Below are 11,611 nucleotides of genomic sequence, written 5' to 3' on the forward strand. Positions count from 1 at the left end.
TCATTTGAGATTGTTTATAATTTTAATCCTTTAACTCCAATAGATTTAACACCTTTACTTTTAAGTGAACGTACTAATCTACATGGAAAACAAAAAGCTGATTTTATTAAGCAGATATATGGGAAGACAAAAGCAAACATTGAGAGGAGAACGGAGCGATATGTTAAGAATGCTAATCAAGGCCAAATAAAGGTTGTGTTTGAACCTGGAGATTGGGTTTTTGCACCTAAGGAAGGAGAGGTTTCTTGAGCAACGAAAGTTGAAGCTTATGCCTCGAAGGGGATGGACCTTTTCCAGTCTTGGAGAAGATCAACGAAAATGCTTACAAACTTGACTTATCATGTGAGTATAATGTGAGTGCTACCTTTAATGTTACTGATTTATCTCCATCTACTATAGGTGATGATTTTGATTTGAGGACCAATCATTTTCAAAAGAAGGGGAATGATGAGAATCCACCCGTATCCGTACAACCGACTACTCGCTGGGGTGCTGATCCTATACAATTGAATATGGGGCCAATCACAGGAGCACAAGCTAAGAGATTTAAGGATAACCTAGTTAGCTTCATACAAGGTGTTATTAATTCTCAAGAGGGCATGACAACACCCAAAGATCAAAGTCCATTTTATGCATCAAATTTATGAAGGCAGAAATGGACCTGGTAAGCTATTTTGGTGCTACTTCGGACTCCGGGCAGCAAGGAATGAATTTTTTGACTTATGAACATGATTGAGCACTCCAAGGGACCATGAAATCATGCTAAGGTGGAAGCAAAGCTGTTCATTAACCACATTTGTGCACAAGCTTCCATATTGGCCAAAAATCTCTATTTTGGTGCTAGCTTTGGTCGTTCTTGTTGTTCAAGCAAGTTTTTCTTCTTCCAATCAATGGCAACAATTGGGAACCAATATTAATCCTATTTAACATCCTACATGGTATATTGGAGCTGATTTGAAGCCTAAACTACATGGTGATTGGACAAAGATAGTCTAGTTGTAAAACTAATCAACTAGTTTCCTAATCTAAAATTTGACTTTTGTTTTAGGAAATAGTTTTTTATTTTCATTTTTGTTTATTTATTTGCTGGATAAATAATATTTTTTTGATTGCAAATTAATTAATTCTTATTTTAAAATTAAGAAATTAATTAATCCAAATTCGTTTAGAAAATATAGAAAATTCAGCGTTTCCTAATCCTATTCTTTGTTGGCCGAATTTTACCCTAATGTTTCTAGGGTTTTTGTTTTGTAGCTTTAGCCTATTTAAAGGCTTATTTTTCAATGAAAAAGACAGCTTAGATTATTATTTAAAAATTATTTGTGAGAAGAATTCTTGTTGTTCTCTTTGAACACCTAAAACATTGAATAGAGATCGAGTGTGAGTGTTTTAGTTTGACTTATCAATAGGACATCCATAACCTATTGTGGCGTCTTCATCATATACCAAAGTTTCTAATCACAAGTTGATTAAGGATTAAGGTGACCATTGGAACCTAAACTTAATTATGATCCGGGCTAATATAACACGGATTTATGAGCAAATCGACCTAGGTTCATATCAATTTATATTTGCATAAAATAAACATTAAAAACAAATAATATATATATATATATATATATATATATGCAAAATATTCAAACCACATATACATTATACTAGAGTACCCAAAAATATTTAAACAAAAATTATAACCACTCACAAATATTATGGATGCTCACTCCTGCTCCTATGCAGAATCGCCTCCAAGCTCAACACAAGTGCTTGTAATAAATAACATATTTCTTAGACTCCAACAACTAAACTAAAGACATTGATGCATACTGAATGCCTTATAAAAAAAATTTGTACAACTATAAAAACTCATAAATTAAACATCGAACAGTCTAATAATATTGCAAACCCTTACGATCCGATACCCAAAGTTGGGGATTTTCACCTTAAAGTCAATTTTTCAAAACTAAATCTTCTAATGCATCCTATTAACTAATCCAGCTTTAATTTTATCCAATTTAACCAATTTTTGTCCCAACATAGTCTAAATTTACAATAATTAACTAATTGACCTAAAAATGAAAAAAATATCAAACGTTGTTTAAAATTTACAAACTTTACATCCATGAAAAGCTCAAGAGATATAAAATACAATGACATGCTCATCTTGGTCCAAAAGTGCCACAGGTGGTTGAAAAATTCGTTCGAAAACTCGACTAAATTCCTCGTTTAGAGATCTATAAAAAAGTAAGGAATCTTAGCAAATGTAGCACAGGAATGGATTCAAAGGGTCTGAAAATAAAGAGGAGGGAGATATATGGATTGGCCTTAAATGGCCAACTGGCCGAAAAATGCCAAACGGCTACCATTGGTTTCAATCAGTTGATCCCGATGTATCAGCGAATAATTTGGCTAGAAATTCGGACAGCTAAGTCACCCGGAAGTTGCCTTGCCAATGGTCAAGCATGTGCAAGTTAAATTGGCAGAAAAATGGCCAAACGGTGATAACCTAGTTTAGGCATTAAACGGGTCCTAGTCAATCCAGTTCGAACCTGTAGGCCTGGAAAGAGGTTTTCCATATTTAGGGAGAAAAAGGATATTTTGAGATTTGTTCAATGTTGAGCACGTTACCAATGCTTCTATGGAGGTTTGGATCACTAGCAGATAAAAATCTAGCACTAGTTTGGACACTGATATAAAATTGATGTTTAAAACTTCCAAAAATCATAATTTTTTATCCGTAATTTAAAATTTGGCATGTCGCCAATTTATGAACTCATATCTACGAGTTCTACATAATGGTATATCAATCAAATCAAAATATTAACCATAGAAAAAGTCATATTGGGACTCATATACATTTGGTCAAACTCAATCAAACTTGTACAACAGTACTTTAGGATTGGTTATTACAGTAAGTGAATTAAAAAATAAATAAATAAATAAATTAAACGTTATCACATCATCTATCACATCATTTGGCAAAGAAATTTAATAAACATTTTAATAATTCTAGCATTATTGTTGCTACATACATTTTTGAGGAGTTTTCAATAGCAACTCAAAATTTCAGATTTTTATGTACTTTTTCATAACTTTAATTAAAGTGTTTTTCTATAATTTCTTAATTATAGATTACAAAATTCAAACTCACATATATACCTATATTATTGGAGGAAAACAAATTGAAATTTACATTTTTGATTAGCAGAGGAAAACACAATTAAACAGAAAAAAGAAAAATAAGAAAAACTAAAAACTAAAAAACAAAAAAGAAAACGAAGAAAAACCTTATAAGCAAACATAAGAGGATTTATCCTCACAAAATTTAGTAAAATTGTTAGCCCTAACTTATGCCCATTTTGCCAAAAGGGACATACAACCGGAGCCTAAAAGTAGGGAAAGATTAGCACCAAATTGGAGGCATAGATTCTTCTGTATTCTAGGGTTCATAAAATCTGCTGCAAGGAGATCAACTAGTGCCATGTATATGAGGATCCCAGCCGAAGCAGAATTGAACACACCCTCCACAATCAGAGCATTTGGGCTATTCTCATTGAAAATATTTGATATTCCTATTCCAATGGCAATTCCAGTTGGGGTGGTAAGTGAGAAGAAAAGAACCATTATTGCAATAGCCTTGGACTTGAATTTTGCCTGCACAATGAAAATTTTTTAAGTGATTTTATCTGCGTATGATCTCTACAACAGAAGGTTATAGCTTTTACTATCGTTTGGTAACTTTTACGTTTTTCATTTTTGTTTGGGATATTAAGTATACATGAATGATAAATAACTACCATGTTAGTCATTTATAATAAAAAATAAAAATCTTTATTAAACGAGTCACATTTTATAAATAGTTTGAATGGTATTCAACTTTTTAAAAAAAAAAAAAAATTTGGTACTCAACTTGATTTTCTATTTTTTATTTTTATGTTTTTTTCTTTGAGGGATCAACATATAGAAATGATAGATAACTCCTATCATTTGTCATTTGTACTAACAAAAAAAAAATACTTATTAAAATGAGAATTTGTTATAGTTTTCAATTTATTTGTTTTGTATATATATATATATATATATATATATATTTTTTTTCCCCTTTAAGCTTCTAGCTAGTTCTTTCAAGGTTATGGTTAGATGAGATGTCTAACTATCATTTAAAGCCTAAACCCTAAATAAATAAATAAACGGGCAAATAAAACTTTTAATAAAAATTGAAAACCAAAAACAAAAAGCAGGTATGGTTTTCAATTCTTTGGTTTTTGGTTTCTTCTAACCAATTATGTGTAAATTGCTTACTTTAAATATTTTTAATGTTAGAAATAGTTAGAATCTGTTTGATATATAAAATCAACTACAAATTTAAGGAAAAGTAGAAAAAAAAATACCAAATCAAATACAATTTAAAATGTTTTTCAATTTAATATTTATTTTTCTTCTCCATTTCTATTTTATATAGCTAATTGAGATGTCTAATAAACTCTAACTATCACTAATTAAAAATAGTTAACATTTGACAAAAATAATTTAAACCCAATTAGATAGAATAAACTAAAAATCAAAAAATCAATACGTTACCAAACAACAGAATAAACGTAACTAAAAGTGCACCTCGTTTTTAGCTTTGGATTTTTAAGTTTTTCTAGGATAAAATAAAACGTCTCCCATAACTTTGTTTTCTTTTTCTTTTTTTTCTTTTTTTTTTTTTAATTTTTTCGCTTTTCTTGTATACTAATACTTTAAATTTTATTACTATCTATTATTTTAAGAATCACATTTAACTATTTGTGTGCATATCGTTTATTTATTTTTCTCTCTGTTTTCTTCTTTCTTCCAAATGCATGTTATTTTCCCCCTTTCTCTTCTAATCCTTTCTACTTTTTCTATTATATTTTGTGTTTCTAACTTTTTCAGCTTTAAAAATAAATATAGTTATATAATTTTGTTTTGTTGTTAAAATTCTTTTATCCCAGAAAAAAAAAAAACAATTATAACGCAAAAATCATGTTAGTTCAATCCTATTTGATGTGGTAAATAATATGTCATTATTTCCTTAAAATAAGACATGTATCATTATTGTAATGGTTGGCACAAAGTTTTTATTTTATCACTTTAATATTCATATTATTAGCGTAATTGTATTGCTTTCTCAAACAATGAAATATGTCATTGCAAGTCATTGGTGATGATCATTACCAATGAGACCCATGATTAATGTTGGAACTATTAACTTGCAGCATTTAATATTTTTTATTTTTTAATATTAAAAAGCTAATATGAAAAGAGTAATTCTTTAATGATAAAAAATTAAATTGTCATATGAAATGTAAATATGTATGTTTTATCACCACTTGTGATAAAAGAAGTTTTCATAAAAATAATTTCACATGATTCACCATATAAATTGATAATTAACTTCATAAAAAAAAAGAAAAAAAAAAAAACTAGATGCCCTTAATATTACTCAAACGAAATTAACTTATCAAATTTTTTTTTTTCCACAAATATAGAATAAAAGCATCAACCAAGCCGTGAACAAAATGTGTGGGGTGGGTAACGACTACAAATATTTGTGAGTGTTACCTAAAAGCCAATATGAATATTTTTAATAGGACTCACATAGTGGTAATTGGTTTTTGACATGTGATATTCATGTGAGTTTATTTATTAATTGTGTCAAATTATTTAATTTGAACTTGATTTGTTTATTAATCATCTCAAAAATCTTAAACTCGAATACAATCCGCTTAATAAACAAATAGCACAACACCACACATATAATTTGCGTATCAAATGAGACAATGGGACAATTTGGATCAGTACTATTTGTTTATATGAAATTCTCTCGTTTATACAAAATTAAGTCAATTCCATAAATTTACTTACTTTAAATTAATTATTTCAAGTAAGCTAAAAACAATTTAACCATTACTTAATCTCTAAGTTAAAATATATATAATTAAAATCATTTAGTAATAACTATATATTTACAATATTTAAGACTTAATTTATGATAGCATCACAATCTCATCTAAATATATATAGATATATATATATTTATACAGTAAAACAAAAATCACTTCTCTATAAAATAACATAAAAAACTATAATAGCCATGATTTCATTTTTTCTAAATATTCAATACTCTTTAAGTATAATAATTTTTATTTTTTGGTGTCCTTAAAACTACACATATATTATACATATATAGTTAAATAAATAAACATTATTTTTAATAAATTTATTAATAATTTAATAAATTTGTAATAAAAATCAATTAATTAAAATTTTATTGATTACCAAAAAATAATTAAAATTTTATTAGTGATAGATTTAATATTTTAAAATTATAATTTTAATGATTTATAATCATGTTAGATTGGGATGGACACACTTAGATAAATCAATTTAGATCAATTTTAAGTTAAGAAAGTCAATTTAAAAATGACATGTTTAATAATTATGTTAAATAAGTTTATTCAAATTTGACTAAGATTTGTTTATATTAAACCTAAATCTGTAATGTTCTTTCGTCTTCTTATCATATCATGACCCAAATCCAAATTTGTCACTTTTTATGCATGTAATGTTAAACTCAATACTTGACATACTCAAAATAGAATCACGTTTTGTAATGAATCGTATCTTTTACAGTGTTTTTTTTTTTTTTTTTTTTTTTTTTAAAAGGGAAAAGACAACCCAGTTTCTACATTTGTAGACTCCCAATTAAAGCAGTATATTTTGAATATGTTAATTTAGAAATTAAAAAAAAAATGTTATTTATTACTATTAGCGATTGTAGGATTTATTTAATTACTACTCTAGTTTTTTTATTTGACCCTATGATTCGGCTTATTAAGGTTGGGGTTGATTTCCTTGTCCCTCAAGGAAACTTCCTGCATAAGTTATAAATCTATTATAATCCATCTCTGCCAAGGTATGCAGTAATAACCCTAATAGCTTTTCCCATCCAAATTCCCTTTTCTAATTTGACTGTTAACACTACTTTGGCAACCCCAAAAGCCTTCTAATGGCATTTTCTATTTTGTAGGTATCATAAGATCAACAATGGTGAAAAAGAGTATACAATTTTTTATTGTCGATTTTTCCATCAGCAATGATGAAGTATTAGTAGAATTTATATGCTATTTGACAATAAATTAGTTATTATCAAAAAGGTTTATATTCCTATATTAAATTTTTAATATTAAAAAATTAAAAATAACCAATTAATATTTGTCAAATTAGCATGCATCACACTAGATATCAACATAGTAAATGACAAATAGCCTCTAATTTGAAATGCACATATGGTGCAAAATAATTTTCAAAATATGCACAATATTATTGGCGATGAGATTTGCAGACATAATATGGGCCATTGGGCCGGGGACCACCTTGAAAGAAATGAGCAAAAATCAGACCGGTCTTGGTGATGAAAAGAAAGGACATCACGGCAACATAGTTTCACAAAAGGAAAGTAAATGAATGTTGTAAATGTTTTTGGCCTTTTCAACAAATTGAAGCAGCACTAAGACTCGGTATATAGATGCAATCATGTGAGACGGAGACTAAAACCAATACCATTATCATACTCCTTACAAGGCTGGTGGGATAGGATAAAACACCCCACCAAGAGAATCCTCAAAATTTCATATCTGCATAAGCTTTAGCAGAAAATTTTGATTTCTCCAGAAATATATTCTGCCGTTATGCAAATATTTCACATACTCATTTTTGGCCGGTTTGAGTAATATATTAATTTGATTTTTATAATATATTCATTTATTTTTAAGGGTTTTTTTTTTTTTTTTTTTGGGGTGGATTTTCAAGATTATTACGACAATATCCCATCGATAAAATCTTATTACGCTTTTAAGATGAAGTAAAAAAAAGCCAATAAATTCTTAATTGGAAGGCAATGAAATACCTGAGAAATGCACCCACCAAGACCCATGCCTTCAAAAAATTGATGGAAAGTCAAAGCTGCTATAAGAGGCCTGACGGTGTTAGGACTCTGCGAGACACCTAAAGAGATGCCAATAATTACTGAATGAACTACAATCCCCAGCTCCAAAACCTGTACAACAAAAAATAAATAAATATATTGTGGTGTCACAAAATGCAACGATGAACAAATAAATAAGTATTTGAAACAATAAACTAATGACTAATATATATGCATGTATGTATATAGAATAATTAATTCTGTTAATATATTCTGATTTTATTAAATTATGATATAGTAAAAAAAAAAATCAAATTGAAATAAAAATGATCAATTTGTTCTATGAATTATATTCTAACTTTATAAAATTAAAATATCTTAATTGGATCATAACAAAATATATATATATATATATATGGACTTGATCATCCACTAGCTTTTTCCAATCCTAATTTATATTATATTTTTATCACAACTAGTTATTTAAAAATCACTCAATCTAATGTCTAAAAGAAAGGACACATCAATTAATATGGCATTTGATTTGCACATTTTTAACTAAACTCATGTACAATATACATGCTTTCTTCTTCTTCTTCTTCCCTTATTTATTTATTTATTTATTTTTTTGGCAGTTAGCAATCAATGGAGGGAAACGAAAGGAAAAATAAATCAAAATTCAAATGTTTTGGATGAACCATAGTCATCTCCAAGTGAGTAAAACCCCCTATTAAATTTCAACAAAAAATTTTTTATTTTTATTTTTAAATTTTTTTTTTTTTCAAAAATCAAGGTTTAGATTGTGTTTCTCTAACCATTCCCTATTCATTAGTCCTGACGTATGAGGATTAGAACTTGTAATGCCTATTACTATAAACTCTCCCACTTATTCATGACTTCTAGGATATGGGTTTGAGAAGTCTGAGTTCAATTCTGAAAATTCTCAGTTTTTCTTTTAATTTTTTTTTACTATTTTTTTCATGTTTGGAAGCTCCTATGGAAAAGTTTCAAACTTTTTTGTCTTTTTTCTTTTCCTTCGTTGCTGCTTGTTGTTTCTTCCAATTTTGTTTAGTAAGTATGTGCAAGTTATGTGTCATATTAATTGATGTGTCATCCATTTTGACCATTAAATTGGATAGTTTGTAAACGAATGATCATGATAAAAAGGCATGCATAAACAAAGATTGAAAAAACTCAGCACGGGATCCAAATCTTATATATATATATATATATATATTATGTTATTCTGCAGAGCATATTTCAACTTGATTTTATTTATTTTATGTAGAGAATAAATTCTTTTGCTTTCATGATTTAAAACAATTTCAAATATATATTAATGTCTATATAGATATCTTTTCACTGGAAACTTACTGGCATTCTGATTACAATTGTATCACCAAATAAGTCATATTAAAACAAAAATTTCAAAGTACTCCGTGCCAGTTACCAAAAAATACTTTTATTTCCTTCAATAGATTAAAATCATTGTTGTTTAACTAATCAAAAATAACATGGGAAACAGAGAAGCTAGCAGCAGGGGCCGGAAAAGCAGAGTTAAGAAAACAGAGGAAAACAAAATGTACAGAAAGTGAACCTCAATAACGTGAAAAGCGAAAGCCAAACCTACCTGAGATATTACTCGATGACGGAGAAGATCCGTGGAGGAATCCTCGGAGACAAAGGCCGAGCCATGAGCATGGCCATGTGTAGCATGTGTATGAACATGCACATGACCCTCATGCACCTGACTATCCTCCTTCACTGGCAAAGCCTTACTAAAATGCAATCTCTCATAATAACTCGTTGAGAACGTGTCGATCATCATGGTAGCCATGGCCGAAAGCATAGCCACGAACCCGGCGAAAGGGAAATCCCCCCACGGCTTTTCATGGAGGCATGGACTCGTCAAGCTCTCGAAAGCATCTGGCAAAACATGGATAAAGCCGGTGGCGAGGATCACACCAGCAGCAAAGGCCTTGATCACGAAAAAGATATCCTTTTCAGGACTCAGAGCTGGGATTTTCTTGCCCAGGATTGGGAGACAGACACCAAGCGCACTGGCAACAAGTATGGAACATATAGCTACTAGTTTGAATCTGAGGGCCGCGGTTTTATCGCCGCCTTGGGATTCACCATCAAAAGAGCATTCAGCAGAAACGTAGGAAAGTTGGAGGCTGAGAAGGATGAAGGAGAAGAGGGTGAAGTTCTTCATGGCTCAGTAAAAAAGAGAGAGAGAGAAAGAGTGGGAGTTGTGGATTTCGGAATTTTGAGAAGAGCGATGCAGTATTTATGAGAAGAAGAAGATGAGGAAACGCAAAAGCGATGGAGAGAGAAATGGCGACATGGAAATGCACGTAGTGTGAGCTTAAAAGGAGTGGGAGTGACAGGTGTTTGGTAAATGAGGCAAATGACGACATTATGAGTTAATGAAGAGCTTCATAGAAGGTCAGGTCATAACAATTCTAGTCAGTCTCACAAAAAATTAAATAAAACAAAATACTGTCAGTTGCGCTTAAATCTCTTTAGAGTTTAGGTAGACTTCTGACCAAGCCCAAAGTCGCCAAGTAGGCATTACAGGTTTTTAAAGTATAAAGGGCACTACAAATATTTTCGATCAGATTTTGAGCACGACTTACCTACTCGGCCGGGCTACTCGCATGAAATAATTAGTCTGATTGGGTCCCCACACCGCCCCCCAACCCACACACACATACAAAGATTATAAAATAAATGAATAAATAATCAAATATTATAGTACGTTGATTATTATTGTCATATCAGTTTATTTTAATCATGTAATTTTTGAATAAATTTATTAATTTTAACAATTCCTATTGTTCATAATAAAATAAAAGAGGGAAAAAAAAAAAACGAAACAATTTTTTTTTTTTTTGGTTACGAATAACTGAACAAGATAAGTTTTATATGATTTTTCCTTTTCTCAAATTCACCTGTCAAAGTACATTATGATATTTAGTTGACAATCAAATAGTAGTTGAGAGGGTAATAACGTTTTTTCTTTTCTTATATATATATATATATATATATAACATGAGAGGCAACGTGCAAAATATGCTATTAATTTCTTGAAAATTGACATATATGCTATAGTTAAATGGGGTGGAATGTTATTAATTAACCCGTTTAAAACAATTTTATATGTATCTGAGTTTGGTGTTGAAAGACATATTTAAATTGTTTGAATGAATCAAATATTCATTTTGAATTTATAAAAGTTTGGACAAAGTTTATTTTACTTTTGTATAATTTTTATATTTTATCAAACTCATACAAATTTTAAATTAATTTTTAATATAATTTAAAAATTAATTTCTGATAAAACATTTATTACAATGTCATTGTAAAAGTGATTATATATATATATATATATACACATTTGATTTTTTTTTTTTTTATATACACTCACACATTTGAGTAAAAAATGCTATACTATAGTCATTAAATTATTTAGTAACTTTAGATAAATGAATTGATATGACATTTATTTTTCTGATTTACTTAGAACATTTATTTTATTATCTATTAATTTATCAACCATGTTACTGCTGTCAGTTAACATCTAAAATGTTGGATAAAAGGTTAATGTCCATATAACTACTCTTTAGAAGCAAGCAATTGATAAGTACAGAACTTCACATT

At 29.1% G+C, this 11,611-nt stretch overlaps 1 protein-coding gene across 1 annotated transcript; it reads right to left on the minus strand.

The window, feature by feature from the left end:
• Window positions 1-3,079: 3,079 nt before the first annotated feature.
• Window positions 3,080-10,294, minus strand: LOC107433466 (zinc transporter 1). Its single transcript, XM_048470395.2, has 3 exons — window positions 9,579-10,294; window positions 7,931-8,080; window positions 3,080-3,651 (listed from the first exon to the last, which is right to left on the minus strand). The coding sequence occupies exons 1-3, from the start codon at window positions 10,161-10,163 to the stop codon at window positions 3,346-3,348; spliced, it is 1,041 nt and encodes a 346-aa protein (XP_048326352.1). The 5' UTR covers window positions 10,164-10,294; the 3' UTR covers window positions 3,080-3,345.
• Window positions 10,295-11,611: the final 1,317 nt, after the last annotated feature.

This window comes from Ziziphus jujuba, chromosome 1 (assembly GCF_031755915.1).
Source record: "Ziziphus jujuba cultivar Dongzao chromosome 1, ASM3175591v1".
Lineage (NCBI taxonomy): Eukaryota > Viridiplantae > Streptophyta > Magnoliopsida > Rosales > Rhamnaceae > Ziziphus > Ziziphus jujuba.